This window comes from Grampus griseus, assembly GCF_964374135.1.
Source record: "Grampus griseus genome assembly, chromosome: 8".
In the NCBI taxonomy this organism is placed as follows: domain Eukaryota; kingdom Metazoa; phylum Chordata; class Mammalia; order Artiodactyla; family Delphinidae; genus Grampus; species Grampus griseus.
The window spans coordinates 16,201,699-16,218,482 of record NC_139002.1 but is presented as its reverse complement, the minus strand read 5'-3'; the positions used below and the strand labels follow the sequence as shown (position 1 = coordinate 16,218,482).

At 38.1% G+C, this 16,784-nt stretch overlaps 1 protein-coding gene across 5 annotated transcripts in view; it reads right to left on the bottom strand.

Annotated features, from left to right (window-relative positions):
* Positions 1–16,784, bottom strand: part of SIK3 (SIK family kinase 3) — a gene marked incomplete at its 5' end in the record, with an annotated part of 247,277 nt that overhangs the window by 66,100 nt on the left and 164,393 nt on the right. For all 5 annotated transcript variants that reach the window (XM_082660899.1, XM_082660901.1, XM_082660900.1 and 2 more), the window contains one exon: positions 8,898–9,059. In XM_082660899.1, coding sequence (XP_082517025.1) covers positions 8,898–9,059 — 162 coding nt within the window. The remainder of the gene's footprint in view (positions 1–8,897; positions 9,060–16,784) is intronic.

Here is a 16,784-nt window from a genome sequence, read left to right as displayed (position 1 = left end):
GGCATATGGTCTGATAAGCAGAAGGCTACTTTTGGAGAAAAGAAGGTACGATCACATATAAGATTCTCAGTTGTCACCTAGAAACTAAGCAGGCAAGAAAATACCATCTTAGGTTAAACCTAACAGAATAGAATAAACATAACTCAAATGAGAGGAAACATCTGAACAGTAACCCACCTAAAAGGTAAGGTGTAAATATACTAACAGGAGTAGGATACGCCCCAAGTTTCTGAGGGACCATTAGTGCATCAAGGGGCAAACAACATAATCACACATCTAACAATATAATTATATGCATAAATTGAGTTTTAAGCAAAAGTTTAGGGGCAATTGGTATATAATAGAGGAGAAAGGCTTTCCTGAAAAAGAGTCTATCAAGAGCTCAGAGAATCTCTCAATCTGATTAAAAAGATCAAGGTCATATTTGGACTAGAATGTTAAGAAAACTAACCTATTTAATTGTACAAGTACTCGGTATTTTCCAACTTTTCTGACTCTCAAACTTCTTTCAAAGGAATATATTATCCTAAAAACCTTGCAAGAAAGAAATTTGTAAAATAACTTTGTCAAAAAAATAAATAAATAAATAACTTTGTCATTTTTATGTGATTTATGATAAAGAAGTAATTTAAGTAAAATATTTTATATTAGTACATTATTAAAATTGACTTAAAAGTTCATTATAAATAACATTTATCAACAAAATGAAAAGGCAACCTACTGAATAGGAGAAAATATTTGCAAATCATATATCTGATGAGGGGTTAATATCCAAAATACATAAAAAACTCATACAACTCAGTAGCAAAAAAACAATTCAATTTTTTAAATGGACAGAAGATCTGAATAGACATTTTTCCAAAGAAGACATGCAGATGGCCAAGAGGTACATAAAAAGATGCTTAACATCACTAATCACCAGGGAAATGCAAATCAAAACACCTGTTAGAATGGCTATTACCAAGAAGACAAGAAGTAACAAATATTGGTGAGGGTGTGGAGAAAAGGGAACCCTTGTGCACTGTTGGTGGGAATGTTCACTGGTGCAGCCACTATGAGAAACAGTATAGAGGTTCCTCAAAAAATTAAAAAGAGAACTACCATATGATCCAGCAATTCCACTTCTAGGTATTGATCTAAAGAAAATGAAAGCACTGGGAATTCCCAGGCAGTTCAGTGGTTAGGAATCCTTGCTCTCAGTGCTGAGAGCCCAAGTTTGATCCCTGGTTGGGGAAATAAAATCCCATAAGCCGCGTGACGTGGCCAAAAAAAAAAAAAAAGAAAAGAAAATGAAAGCACTAATTCAAAAAGACATCTGCATGCTCATGTTCATCGCAGCATTATTTACAATAGCCAAGATATGGAAACAACCTCAGTGTCCATTGACAGATGAATGGATTTTAAAATGTAGTATATGTATACAGTGGAATATTATTCAGTCATAAAAAAATTAAACAAAATCTTGTCATTTAAAAAATATTAAATAGTTATATTCACTTTATTTCTTGTTTTTTCTTTTTCCATTATGGTGTATTACAGGATATCAAACATACTTCTCTGTCTATACAGTAGAACCTTGTTGTTTATCCATTTTATATATAATTGTTTTCATCTGCTAAACCCAAACTCCCAATCCATCCCTCCCCTCAGCCCCCTCCCCCTTGGCAACCACAAGTCTGTTCTCTATGTCTGTGAGTCTGTTTCTGTTTCATAGATAAGTTCATTTGTGTCATATTTTAGATTTCACATATAAGTGACATCATATGGTATTTGTCTTCCTCTTCCTGACTTACTTCACTTAGCATGATAATCTCTAGGTCCATCCATGTTGCTGAAAATGGCATTATTTTACTTTTTTTAAATGGCTGAGCAGTATTCCAGTATATGTATATATATATATATATATATATATATATATATATATATATATATATATATATATACCACATCTTTCCTATCCATTCAGCTGTCGATGGACATTTAGGTTGCTTCCACGTCTAGGCTATTGTAAATAGTGCTGCTATGAACACTGGGGTGCATGTATCTTTTCTTTTCTTTTTTTTTTTAACATCTTTATTGGAGTATAATTGCTTCACAATGGTGTGTTAGTTTCTGCTGTATAACAAAGTGAAACAGCTATACATATACATATATCCCTATATCTCCTCCCTCTTGCATCTCCCTCCCACCCTCCCTATCCCACCCCTCTAGGTGGACACAAAGCACCGAGCTGATCTCCCTGTGCCATGCGGCTGCCTCCCACTAGCTATCTATTTTACATTTGGTAGCATATATATGTCCATGCCACCCTCTCACTTCATCCAAGCTTACCCTTCCCCCTCTCCATGTCCTCAAGTCCATTCTCTATGTCTGCGCCTTTATTCCTGTCCTGTGGGGTGCATGTATCTTTTCGAATCATAGTTTTGTCTAGATGTAAGCCCAGGAGTGGGATTGCTGGATCATATGGTAACTCTATTTTTAGTTTTTTGAGGAACCTCCACACTGTTTTCCATAGCGGCTGTACCAATTTACATTCCCACCAACAGTGCAGGAGGGTTCCCCTTTCTCCAAACCCTCTCCAGCACTGGTTATCTGCAGACTTTTTAATGATGGCCATTCTGACTGGTGTGAGGTGGTACCTCATTGCAGTTTTGATTTGTGTTTCTCTAATAATTAGCGATGTTGAGCATTTTTTCATGTGCCATGTGTGTCAACTATGTGTACCTGAAATGCCTTTTTAATGAAGGTACATTAATTTTTCATTTGTAAAAGCTCCAGTCTTAGGAATAGGATTCAGAAGAGAGAATTTTCCAAACTCCATTTTCCCAAGGGTCAATATACGTTAAAGTTCCTTAGCCCCTGCTAGTTGAGGGTCCTATACCATTTCAGGGTGAGAGCACAAGGGTGAGGCGTTATGATTCCTAGGCTCTACTAGGACCCGAATTTGGGAAAGTCACATGGCCTCTCTGGGTCTCAATTTACTACCCATCAATCAGGGAGGTGTACTGAAAGATTACCTAAACAAAGGGTGTTAGGATAATGACATAAAATTTGGGATTGACACGATGAATATTCGTAACTACTTTTTGTGACCTGTCAGGGACATTCTCAATCACCAGACTATGGAAGGGGCCTCAGAAATCCAAGGTTTCCAACCTTTGTTTTGAGATACAGATATGACTGTATCTTAGCATATTCATACTGGCGGTGAAAGGTCAATAGACTTACCAAATGTTTTAGTTTCTCACTTTTAAAAAATGAAGTAGTCTAGATCTCACTGCATTAAAGGTCAAAAATTTCCACAGTACCTCAAATCCATGCACTGTGGAAATTCTTTCCAAAATATTGGCTTTGCTGTAGCTGAACTTCAGATCTTTGCTGTCTACTGATTGCCAACTAAAACAATAACACCGGAGTGGAAACCATCTCATGGAGACCATTCTGGGAGTCGACATTTAAAGAAAAAAGTTTCCAACTTCCTTAGGTTAAAAAAAAAAAGTTTCCACAATTTTCAAAACATTCTCATAACGTCTGAGTATTTCAAATAACTTTGCTTCAGGGAGTAAGCCAGCTACATTTAGGCAATCTTTTATAAATACAGAAATTTCTCTAGTAAATTTTTAAGGACAAGAATTAAAATTCCTTTTGAATAGCAGTACATCAACCATTAAAAATAAGGCAACACCAGTTTGACAGCTTAATAAAATCCATCAATAAGAAAATCTGATTTCTCTATTTCTAAACATATCTCTGACTGGAAGTTCCCTCTTCCTGGCCCAGAGATGTGACTGGTTACCCAGTCCCAGAAATTCCTCCTCTGCTCACATCTCTTGTATTTGTTGCCCTTTTCTTCCTTCCCACATCCACTGCCACCACCCGTATGCAGGATTTTACCATTTCACAGCCTTTTAACTGATCTTCGTATTGCTTTCCTGTCCCCTCTCCCTACTCCCACCCTTTTTGCCTTATCCACCCTGAATCTGATTTATTAAGCCTGGTATTCAAACAATTTCACAATTTAGTACAAATACCTCCCCTTCCTGCCTTCTCAGGCATGACTCCTCGATCCTTCCCTCTCACCAAGCTTTTCTGCAGATATGCTGTGTGCATTCTACTGCTGCCCATGCTTCTCCAACTCAGCTTCCCACTGTAACCAAAATAAAGCCCCAAATCCTCACCACGTGCACAGGTCCCCAGGCGAACTGGCCCTTGCCAGCTCTCTCATCCCATCTTTCCACTCCCGGCCTTATTTATTATCCTCAGCCATGCTAAACTTTCTCTTACCCCCTAAATATGCTGAATTCACCTCTCGCAGGCCTTTGCCTTGCTCTTCCTTCTGTTTGGAAGGCTCTGACTATCCTCGTTATCCTCTCACAAGTCGTTCTATCAGACTACCCGATATTACCATTTTCACAGCCCTTATGAGAGCTTGTTTATGTGTTTACTGTCTATCTTTCCCCATCAGAACATTAGTTCCAAGGGACTATTTTAATCGCTGCTGTATTCCCAATGTCTGCACACAGCAGGTGCTTTACTAACATTTGCTTACTGACTAATCCTACTGGCATTCTCTCCTTGACACCTATCCTTAACGAGTTCTATTCATCCTTTAAGACTCACCTCAAGTGCTATATTCTCAAAAGGGTGTTTCTGTCCTCATCACCACTATGTAAAGTTCAGATCAACAAAGTTATTGAGCACCTACTATACAACAGGTACAATAAATGGGATATGCTTACAGTCCCTGTGGCATCTGTAATCTAATGAAATTCTGCAAACTAAAGTGGTTTCTCCATCCTCTGAACTCCTGTGGTGACTGGACTATACAATTAACGTGATAATGAATCATGATGTGCTCTGTAACATCTCTCCTATTGTATCAAACTGCAATTTGGTAGCTGTTGGCCATGCTGTCACCCAGGGATACAATCGATGTGCTAAGAGAGCCATGTTGTGCCTCCTCCATCCTGAATCTGCTCCTTTGTGGATCCTCACACATCTGAGGCACAAAGTGAAATGTTAGAGACCAAGAACCCTATTCTTTTCCCAGCGTTGAATTCTCTACATGAAAGCGATTTGCACGAGTGCTCTTTATAAGAAATTCAAACGTTTAGCAAGTTAAAGGTGTTTTGGAAACTCTAGTGTTTTCTAAGCAAGACATATTTGCATGCCAAATATGTTGAAATTAAATGATATACGTGAAAATGCTTTGCAAAGTACTTCTTATATATGTAAAGCATAATTTTGGTGTTATTTAACTTTTCAAAGCTCTAAGCATTTGCTGCCCACATAGACTGTAAATTCTTGAGGGCGGGAGTCATGTTCTGAGCCTTCTTTTTTCTGTTCCGTGATACCGGAGCAAAAAGCCTTTGTTAAGAACAGTGAAGATTACAGATAGCCACTACAAATTCTTCGTTCCAGACTTGGCAACTGTGCCTTTCAGAAATAAAATTCTTTATTCTGAAAACAATCAATGCTTATGCTGGATTACTAATGATAGAAACATCTTTCAAATAATTCTACAGAAGATAGGTTTGTGACCAGCATTAAGAAGAAAGCATTAAAACCAGGAAAAAAAAAAAACCAAACTATTCACCTGAGCTTCATTCTCTCTAGAACTAGCACTAGAACAAAAATTCATAGGTAAGAATTTAATCACAAAAACTCTTAAACAATGGAATGATGTTGAATCTTTTAATATCTGTAACTGAAACTTATCTCTCGTGTCCTGGGAACACATATTCACTTGAAGAGGGCTAACATGGGCTTTTAGAATAGCTAGATTTTTATAGTAGTACCAAGTATTACATGTAAATTGTCACATTACTTCATACAAAAAGTAAACATAAATTCCTGTAAACACAAACATCCCCAGAACAACTTATTCATCTACTTTTGAACAGGATGCATAATCTTTTCATCAAAACCACTAGGTAAATATTGGATAAGGAAAACATGAATTCCTTAAATTTCCTGATCTGAATTTTTATTAATTCCAAGTTAATTTGCTACTATAACATATACGATGATTTTTAAAATGAGGTGCTTAAGACTAACAATATTTTAAATAAAATAAAAAAACCCTCTTTTCTCTCTCATGTGTTTCTTTCATATACAGTAGTTCTTTCTTACTGAGATTTATAATAATTCATCAAAAAGACTACTGAAAAGATCAGGGATCTGAAAGTCACTTTTAGCTTTCAGAATAAAAAGTTGATTTCATTACTTATCTGAACTTATCCCATCAGAACCATCCAACCTACCTCTCTAAAATTAGTCATGCTGTAGTCAGCTTCAACTAGAAGCGTTCCTCCCACTGGTCCATTAAGTTCAAAGAAGGCCTGGCTGATGAGAACGGGTATTCTATCCAATTTATGTGTAGGAAGGGAAGTTCAGGCAATGACTGAGAAACTGAGTAATGACAGCATGTAGGAAAGAATGCAAACAAAGACAATGTCAGATGCTGTAGCAGAGCACAAAGCTAGGGGCGCTCATTTATTCTTTGCTTTGCTCTGAAAACAAATAATAAAAATGCAGACTTTAGGTTAATGAAATAAAAATCTTGACGAAGTATATGCATTAATACACAGAGAGCCCCAGGCTGGCTGTCAGGACCCCTAGGAGTCTGTAATTACACACCAACAGGTAGAGACTCATATTGTGACTGCATGGGTTTGTTTTTAACCATTAACAAAGGAAAGTATTTAAAAATCTCCTTACCCAAATATTTGTCAGTAGAGTTTCTAAATTCAATTATCACCAACCCCTGCTTTTCAAACTTGGCTTCTCAATGCAAAAACTAAAAGCCGTACAAATTTCCCTTAACTAAATCAAAATGATTCTAAATTCAAAATCAAGAACCAAGGAAGCATAAAAACTTTTTCTTAGTCTTTGGTCAGTGAAGGTAGACTAAGACTGTAGCAGAAAAAGAGGGCCTTCTTTTTTTTTTTTTTTTGTGGTACGCGGGCCTCTCACTGTTGTGGCCTCTCCCGTTGAGGAGCACAGGCTCCGGACTAGCAGGCTCAGCGGCCATGGCTCACGGACCCAGCCACTCCGCGGTATGTGGGATCTTCCGGGACCGGGACACAAACCCGTGTCCCCTGCATCGGCTGATGGACTCTCAACCACTGCGCCACCAGGGAAGCCCTGAGGGCCTTCTTTTAACTCACTACCCTAATCAAAAATCCAAAGAACCCTACAGTAACATTTGTGGTAGGCTGAATAACAGCCCTTCAAAGACATCCTTGCCCTAATCCATGGAACTTGTGGATGTGTTATCTTCTTTTGCAGATGTGGTTAGGTTAAGGATCTTGAGCTGGAGAGACCATCCTGGTTCATCCAGGAGGGCCCAACGTAATCACAAGGGTCCTTACAAGAGGGAAGTAAGAGAATCAGATTAGGAGTGGGAGATGTGACAATGGAAGCAGGAGGTGGAAGTGTGATGTAAGGCCTGGAGCCAAGGAACGCAGGAGGCCTCCATGAGCTGAAAAAGGCAAGGAGATGAATCCTCCAAAGCCTCCAGATGGAACCAGTTCCACCAATACCTTGGTTTCAGCCCCACAGGATTCATTTCAGATTTCTGACCTCCAGAACTATAAGATAAACTTGTAGTGTTTCAAGCCACTAAGTGTGTGGTAATTTGTTACAGCAACAATAGATAACACATTTTATTATACTTTTAGGGATTGTGAAGCTTAGTAGGTGTTATTACCATTAATTTAATTGAAACTACAATGAATAATTACAAAAGAGGGTTTGCAATTGTCAGGCCTTTCCACTCTACCCACCCTTGTGAGCACTGTCAGCATCTAGAGAGCTTTAGAGAATATAAACCAGACGTCAGGGCAAAGGAAAAACACGATTTCACGTAAGATAAAGAAAGCTTCTAATTCCTGTCTACTATGTACTGAGCAAATACAGAACTCAAAGAGCTTACAACTATAAAAGTTCTAATCAGCCCAACTTAGATAAACAAAAGGCTAGGTGACATTCCGAGGATGTAAAAGTAGAGCCTGGCAAGTGAGCAGTTATGTACACAAAAGACACTGTCAGAAGAATCAACAACCTACAAGGGTTCACATAGGTACTTTGACCTATAATATAATATATATTTGAACTCTCAGTTCCCACCCAGTTAAGGAGGGAATCTTCAGAATTGCTTCTTACCTAGGCTTTTCAAGACAGTTATATTCTAGCTAAAGTTCTGTTTTCTATATGAGATTCCAGTCCTTTTTTATCTGGAAGACGAGGGACATACAGTGCAATACCAAAAACTGTCAGAAAAACAAAAATGGTTTATTTTCATATTTATAGTTTCTATATAAACTGCAGTCACTTTCTTCTATCAATAGGTGGTGAGCTTGTATTGGTTAGGCAAATGCTGACAGTTTACTAAAATTGAAGTATGAGTAGAGTGAGGCAGTGAAAAGTGCTTTTTTAGGCACTGTCAGATGAGCAGATGAATGAAATTTGAGGATAAAAAGAGATGGACTGCCTTTAAACCACTGTAAAATCTATTCTTCTTAAATGATCATAAAACCACAGTCTTAAGAATAAGCATGCTCTATATCAGCAGTGACACAAATCAACCTTCTCAAGTGAAGGTGAGAAGGCACACAATTTTATCAGTTTTTTTTTTTTACTAATTTATTCTATATTTTATTCCTTATTCAAAAATTACTTTTTCTTCTTTCTTCCCAACCCAGTTGCATCCCAAACTACATAAAAAAATAGCATCAATGTATTTTGAAAGCTTAGTAATTTTCAAGCCACACACACACAAAAATCCTTTTTATAATACTTCTTTCTGAATAGATAAAACAGATAATCCCTTGCTTTAAGAACCCTGAAGGAAAAGCTGCTTCACTCCTATTTCACATCCTCAGCATACTTCTCACCTGCTATTTTGATATTCAGATTGGCATCCAGTAGCAAATTTTCAGCTTTTAGATCACGATGAACAATATTCCGACAGTGACAAAAATAGACAGCTGCGACAATCTGTTTGAACTTCCGACGGGCCTCCTTTTCTGCCATTCTGCCATGGGCCACCAGGTGGTCTGCGGCGAAGAAGAATACCGTCAGTTCTTGTTTTGGGACAGTGGTATAATTTCAAGAGGTAGACAGAAGGAGTGATACAAGTGGGCCCAGCAAATGAATGAGTCAAAGAAGTAAAACAAACAAATGGAAAACAATACACTTACAGTCCTGATTTGTATCTATAAAAATTCATTAGTAATGAGCACCCAAACTTCGTTAAGTATAAATCCCATTACACATACATATGCATAAGAATACACTCGCCCTACCATAAGGAAGGAAGAGCTGTGAGGGATGCACATAATGGTTTTCTTCAAGGATCGTAACACTCAACACCTTCCTGTGCATATCTCCGTTGCAAAAGATTATACAGCAAACATGCACATGAAGATACACAGCAAACATGCACATGAAGATAAGTATCAGCAATATTTCCTGTGCTAAAGGGTGAGTCAAAAAGCAGAGTCACAATAATCAATCACTTTAGGAAAGAATAGACAGAAATTAGTCATTGCTGAGAGGGGAAAACCTGCTTTATATAGGATTCTGTTTAGGCTAATATCTCTTCTGCTTTCTCAAAGGTTTACAATTTGACATAAAAATGTACTTATTTGGTGACTATTATCTGGAATGCACAGTAATATGCCTGCATCTTTACATTTGCATTTACTGTGCTTACCAAATATTTTTAAAACTATGTTATTAATTTTTACAGATAACATCAATAGAAAACCATGTGAGTTTCTACCACTTTAAATGAAATAATTTCATTGGCTATGTCACTAACTAAGGTATAACAAAAGAATTTACATGTGATTAACTTTGTAATTCTATAAATCAGGCTACCCTCTATATTTAAAAAGGAATTGATTGACATATAATCAATGTCATAAGTTCTATAACACTTTTCTAATAGTGGAAGTACGGTTATATTGAACCAATGACATACATATCTTTAACCCAGTTCTTCATCTGACAGCATATACGGATCACGACAGCTGATGGCATCAGAAATGTCAGTGACACAGTTTGCTCTGTTTGAAATCTGTAATAGCTCATCAGCACTATCCTTAAATCAACTGATCTAGCTGGAAAAAAGACACATTTGCCATCATAAGCAACCTGAGATAGTGGGAAAGTGGAAAATTAGACAATATAAGTGTATTATTTTTTGTTTTTTAATAGTACTTTCAGTAATACTACCCAATTGTTTTGGCACCATCTCCATCCCCCATGGGACAAGTCAGGTGAATCTTTTCTTCATCACAAAGAAGAACTTTGAGATAAAACATATGCACCAGTAATGACTGACAAGATTAACAGTTTAGGACACGAAATGGAGTGGGGGTGGTTTGAAGAAGGGGGCAAAATGACAATCCACCCACATATCAGATTTTCAAATAATTCAAAGTACATTCTGACCACAACGGACATTAAACTTTGGAGACCAAATACATTAGTAATTTTAACAACAATGTTATAAGTAGTTTATTTAAATTATTAAGAAAGACCCCTCAAAGGAGTTGTTATAATTGTTAGAGTTATCAATGACCCACACATAAGATCTTTGAAGCATTTCCCTCAAAAACAATCATTATTATGGCCAAGATCACCAATTTGGTAGAAAGAAAGAGAAAATAAGAAGTCTTTAGCTTAGATGTTAAAAGGACTAGGATACAGCTTTCTACAGGAGTTTAGAGGTGGTGATAAGTGAGCTCACACTCTGGGATGTTTAGGCTTCTGGTGAGATCTGTCAAATGAATTTCAAACAACACAAGGTCCCCAACTAGGGACAGGGAGTGAATACAAGCTGTTGAAGAACTGGATGTCCATCAGATGTGGACACCATGCTCCACTTGAAGAGGCCATTCTCTCTAACAGTACCTGCTCCTTTGACCCACTATTTCTCTTCACCCAAGGCCTAATTATTCTAATAATGTGCTTTAGCTGCTAAACCTTGTCTAATTAAAGAGCTTTGAAGAGACAGCTATTCTTGAGAAATACAAAAATAAACCCTTATGAAGGTTTACCCTCAGAAGCTCATTTGGCCAAGCCACCCATTAATTAAAATGCCCAGGAGACATTCATCTGGCAGTAAATACTAATTACCAGAACACATCAAAGTGCTTCTTAAATACAACAGAATGATTAATTTAGCAATTTCCAAAACAAGTGATTTTCTTTTATTAAAAAAACCTCTTTGTATTTTCTAAGTACTTTGTTTTCCTAAAATGATTGGAAAGTTCTCAAAAATGTTACATAGGCCAGGAGCTGGTAGAATGCAGCCTAGTTCTGTTTTATCTCTACAATGACACATCGGTTGTCCTTGGATGAATCATTTATACTGCCAATATTGCCACCTCTTGATCTGCTAAACAGAAATAAATTCTGTTACATGCTATGGCCAAAGAAAGTATAGCATATTTGGGAATAAACTTGTACTTTGACTAAGAGTTATCATATATGACATAATTTTAACTTTCAAAGACATTTAAAAAGCTATTTTTTAAAAAGGTCCACTCATTACTACACAAATACTATTTCAGCATTTGGTTAATAGATCATAAGGATCTTTGTTCAGGATTCTGTAAGCTTGAAAGTGATTATTATTATACACCAATTGTACTGTTACACGGTTCTGGTTACAAGGTATTTGTGATAGCACACTGGGTAAAATGGCTTAAACTATATAGTACTTTCCATAAAGATACCTACAGTATCCCTACAGCTAAGAATATAAAGAAGATACACAATTTACTTTTTTAAAAAATGTGTTGCCTGCAAACGTCAGATGTTTCTTACTAGCCATTGTGTTTGATGTTTAAGTTCTTTCTTCTTTGGGAACGTTGTGCTCTTCCCCACATACAGGACCTTCATACTGGCTCAATGTCATTCAGACTTTAGCCTCTGCTTTTATTTTTGCCCATCTTATTACCACCACCACCACCCCCCGCCTCCAGCCCCTGTTAGTTTGCTTTCAGTGTAAACCTACAGGGTCTAGTGGGTGTGCCAGGAAGCCAGCAGCCTGCAGCGGTTTTTGGTCCCTGCTGAAATTGCCTTTCAGCTGCCTGCTGACAAATGGCTGCTTTATGTTCATGTGTGCTCCATAGGCAGGCAGCAAAAATTCTTCAAGTTCAAATATGACATTTAACTTTCAGCGAAGAAACCCAGAGCAGCAGTAGCCCAGCCTGGACTTAACACAAAGTCACAGCATTTGAATACATACTGGGGTAATTTCAGAAGGCAAATGAAACAAATAGCTCCCAAGCCACTCAACATTCAAAGTAAAATACATTCTGCAACTTGTCAGGATAAACCCACTTGCAAGGAACTCTAAAGAGTTGTTCTGCTTCTTCTGGACAGTTTAGTGAGCTAGTTCTCCGAAATACTGGGCAAGATGCCACCCATACCTCCAGTCCCAAACACCCCACCCTGCAACCATGACCCCAGCCCCCCATCCATACCCCTGAGTCTAGACAATCTTCACTCCATCACAGTAAGTCCCTTTTCACCATCAATTAACTACTACTCTATTTAGTGGCCATTATACCTCTGGGGCAAATTTAAAGTTTTTCTCTATCACAGCTTCAATCATTTCAACCCAGACAAGGATGAGGTGACTCTCAATTAAAAGGAGAAAACGGTTCTCCTGTTGTCAAGTTCTTATCAAAAGTGAGGAGCCTGTGAAATAAAAACAAAACAAAACAACAACAAAAGAAAAAAGTAAGGAGTCTAAGTTCTCTTTCTCACTTTCCAATCACCATAAATAACTTGGCACTGGATTTCTGTAATCTTTTTTATCTGCTCTTCCTCACAAAATCAAAAGTAGTTAGTGACACTAAGGGATTTATATACCTCACGAGGAGTATATCATTAGAAGCGGAGGGAATGAATTCTGAAGTTTCAAAAGTCTTAGAGCACCAGCGTTTACAAAGTTTGCTTCAGAGTTCACTGCTTTTTCCACAGTGAATTGCTTCAAATTCACTGTTTGTAATTTTGTCCCAATCTGACTCAGGAAGAAATATCTTGTGGTACAGTTAGATTCTAACCTTTCAAAGAGCAAAAATACACATAAGGCAGTCTTAACGTCCCTAGACCAGCCTCGCTGGAGTGTCAGAGGCATGCCACTAATGGGGTAGCGGTGGGAAGCCAACATTTCTTAAAATAAGTCACTTTCCCACTATAAACAGACAGTGTCTCCATTTGTCTGCTAAGTCTACAACATCTAAGATCCAAAACACTAGCTGAAAATGAACATACCCTGATAGCAGGTCAAGCAACAGGGCAGAAACTTTTCATTTTACGTGATGAAGAAATAACCCAGTCTAGAATGGGAAAAAGGCGGCTCATGTGCTAAGCTTAGGTGGCTACCTGGAAAGATTTCTGCCAATTCCAAGCTAACCACAGCTAGCAGTTCTTTGCTTTGCCACTCAGTTCTATCATTTCTTCTTTCTACACTCATGGAAACGACTTCCTGTTTATCAAACAGATGCTTCTTTCCAAAAGAGTCAGGGCGAGGCCAAGATAACTCAGCTTCCTGGGAGAAGGTTAACAAGAGTGCACTCAAATGTCACACTGTCCCTAACCCTCGGAGGCCCCAAGCTGCCAAGGACTAGAGGAAGAGGGCTTGTTATTTGGTTTTCCTTGCCAAGATTCCAGCTACCTCATACCAGGCCTCTTTACTTGTTGCTGCTGCTGGTTACCATCTCTTTTCTTCATCCTTCCAGTGGTCCAGGCCAAAAACCTTGCTGTCGCCTTTCATTCTCTTTTTTTCATACCCCACATCCAATCCATCAGCAGATTTTATAAACTCTGCTGTCAAAATACATCCAGAATTCAACTATTCCTCACCCTTATCCCCACCCCACTCTAGTGCCACCAACCTAGTCCAATAGCCATTATCTCCCTCCTGGTTTACTGCAGTAACCTTAGAATAAACTCCTAACCAGTATCCCTGATTCTGCCCTTGGCTCACTGCGATCTACTCTCAAAATGACAGCCCAGATAAGAAGTCTTTTTTTTTTTTTAACTTTTTTTTTTTGAAATAATTACAGATTCACAGGAAGCTGCAGAGATAGTACAGAGAGATCCCATGTACCCTTCACCCAGTTTCCCCCAATAGTTAAATCTTACATAATTACAGAATAATATCAAAACCCAGAACTTGACATGGGTAGAATATGTGTATACTCCTATGTCATTTTATCACATGTATAGATTTGTGGAACTACCACTGCAATCAAGATACAGAATTATTTGGAGTTACTCATTACTGAGTATTCTTGCAGGCATAAAAACAAAATGTCCACTATTACTTTTTTCTGTCTATCCCAAATATTAAACTTTTCCCTTCAGGGTTCTGAGAAAGCACAATTTCTTTCTGATTCACTTACAGTCACAAGATATGCTTTAGTCCTAAAAGTTTTAAGCTAGAACTATTTCTATTTTTTTCCTATGCCTTCTTACTCATACAAAAGAGCTTTGCATGTGACGGATGCTTAATAATTACAGATTAACTCAGGGAATATCCACCAGAGGAAAGACTATATACATATTTTTGCACTCTTCATCTTGCCACTAACAAAGTTTGTAAACTAAGCATGGTTTATGTTAAGGCTTTATAAAAAACAAACATGCTATTCTTTTGATACAAAGTCTGTTTACATTAATGTATAAAGGAGGATTTGTTTTCTTATAGTTTCTTAAAAAAATACTTCTAGACTAAGTATAAGCCCAGGTAGCCTATGAAATAGGATCCCATATATTCTTAGAGGCCTTTCAAGAATGTTACTCAGACTTCTCAGATATAGTGCAAATGTTTCTCGTGCTACACCAGTATACTAGCAAAGGTGGGTTAGCTAATTTTGTAATACAGAGATTCTTCCCTGATTCCTAGTATAATTGCAGGTTCCAAATCCAGCTCATTCTTTCTCTGAAGCTTTCCCTAACCTACTCATCTGCTCTAGAAGAACTGGTCCATAATTTGTATCTAATGGCATTTAGCATATACACCTCTGTAACATCACTGAACAACTGTATTACAGTTGTTTCTTAACATGTGTATCTCCCTCTCCAGACCAGGGATTCTTAGTCCATGGATGGGTTTCCACCCACGAATCCTGTAAGGTAAAGGAAAATATGGATAGTGTGCCTCCATTTGTGTAGTAAGGAAGAGGAAATACAAATATGTATGTGGGTGTATGTATGTATATTTAATTTATATATTCTAAAGGAAGTAATATTAAGTGAGAAACTTCTTAAAATGGTTACTTATAAGGGAATGGAAAAGGGGTGGAAGCTATAATTTCCTGAATGTACCCTTTTTTTACAGTTTTAGTCCTGAAAACATGTAATGTCTTAAATAACTTACACAATTCAGAATTGAGTCAAAGAGAAGAAAAGTTTCTAAAAATTGAAAGCAAATTGGAAAAAAAAAAGAACGTAACTCTGAGTTAAGTTGTGACATAACCAGAAAATTTTTTTAAGTGACAATTGAACACAGTGTTTTGCCTATGCATCTTTAATGGGCTATATCCTGAGGACAAAAAGAACCAGCAGTCTCTTTAATATTTGTAATAATATTGGTATTACTTTGAGTCAGTCTTGCCTTCACTCTCATGTAATTACGTTAAAGTCATTTGAAACCACAAATTTTCAGCATAAGAGAAATGAGACATAAATACATAATATTCAGGAAGTAGAAACACTGAAATCTTAAATTTCAATTGGAATGTTAGTACAAACTTGTATTTTACTTTTCTCTCTATAAAACCCACACATTTGCTACCTCTGTGCCCTAAACAGGCCTCTAAGCAATGACAACCCAGTAGTAATATAAGCATCCTTAGGGGACAGGCTGAAGGAACCAGAGCTCCCAGGAGAAATGTTTGATTCCAGGTCTGAGACAGAAAGTGTTCAAGATAAGCCTGGAACATCTTACCTAAAAGCAAGGAAGCTATTAAAGACTAATGGGATCAGGGACTTCCCTGGTAGCGCAGTGGTTAAGAATCCACCTGCCAGTGCAGGGGACACGGTTCGAGCCCTGGTCCAGGAAGATCCCACGTGCCTCTGCACAACTAAGCCCATGCGCCACAACTACTGAGCCTGTGGTCTAGAGCCTGCGAGCCACAACTACTGTGCCTGAGTGCCACAACTACTGAGCCCGCACACCTAAAGCCCATGCTCCAACAACAAGAGAAGCCACCGCAATGAGAAGGCTGCGCACCACAACGATGAGTAGCCCCCGATTGCCCCAACTAGAGAAAGCCCACGTGCAGCAACAAAGACCCAAGGCAGCCAAAAATAAATTAATTAATTTTTTAAAAAAGAAAGAAAGAGGGCTTCCCTGGTGGCGCAGTGATTGAGAGTCCTCCTGCCGATGCAGGGGACACAGGTTTGTGCCCCGGTCTGGGAAGATCCCACATGCCACGGAGCGGCTCGGCCTGTGAGCCATGGCTGCTGAGCCTGTGCGTCCGGAGCCTGTGCTCCGCAACGGGAGAGGCCACAACAGTGAGAGGCCCGCGTACCGCCAAAAAAAAAAAAAAAAAAGAAAGAAAGAAAGCAAGAAAGAAAGCTATGTGCAAACACATAGCTTTAAAAAAAAAAGACTATTGGGATCATGTCTAAAGAACACAGGAGTCAACTTAAAGAGGCTTCCGCTAGCTAAGTGGAGTAATTTGAGCATCAAAAGAGTAATAACTCAATGGACTGAAACACTTCAAACATGTTAAAATCTGTCAGTTCAT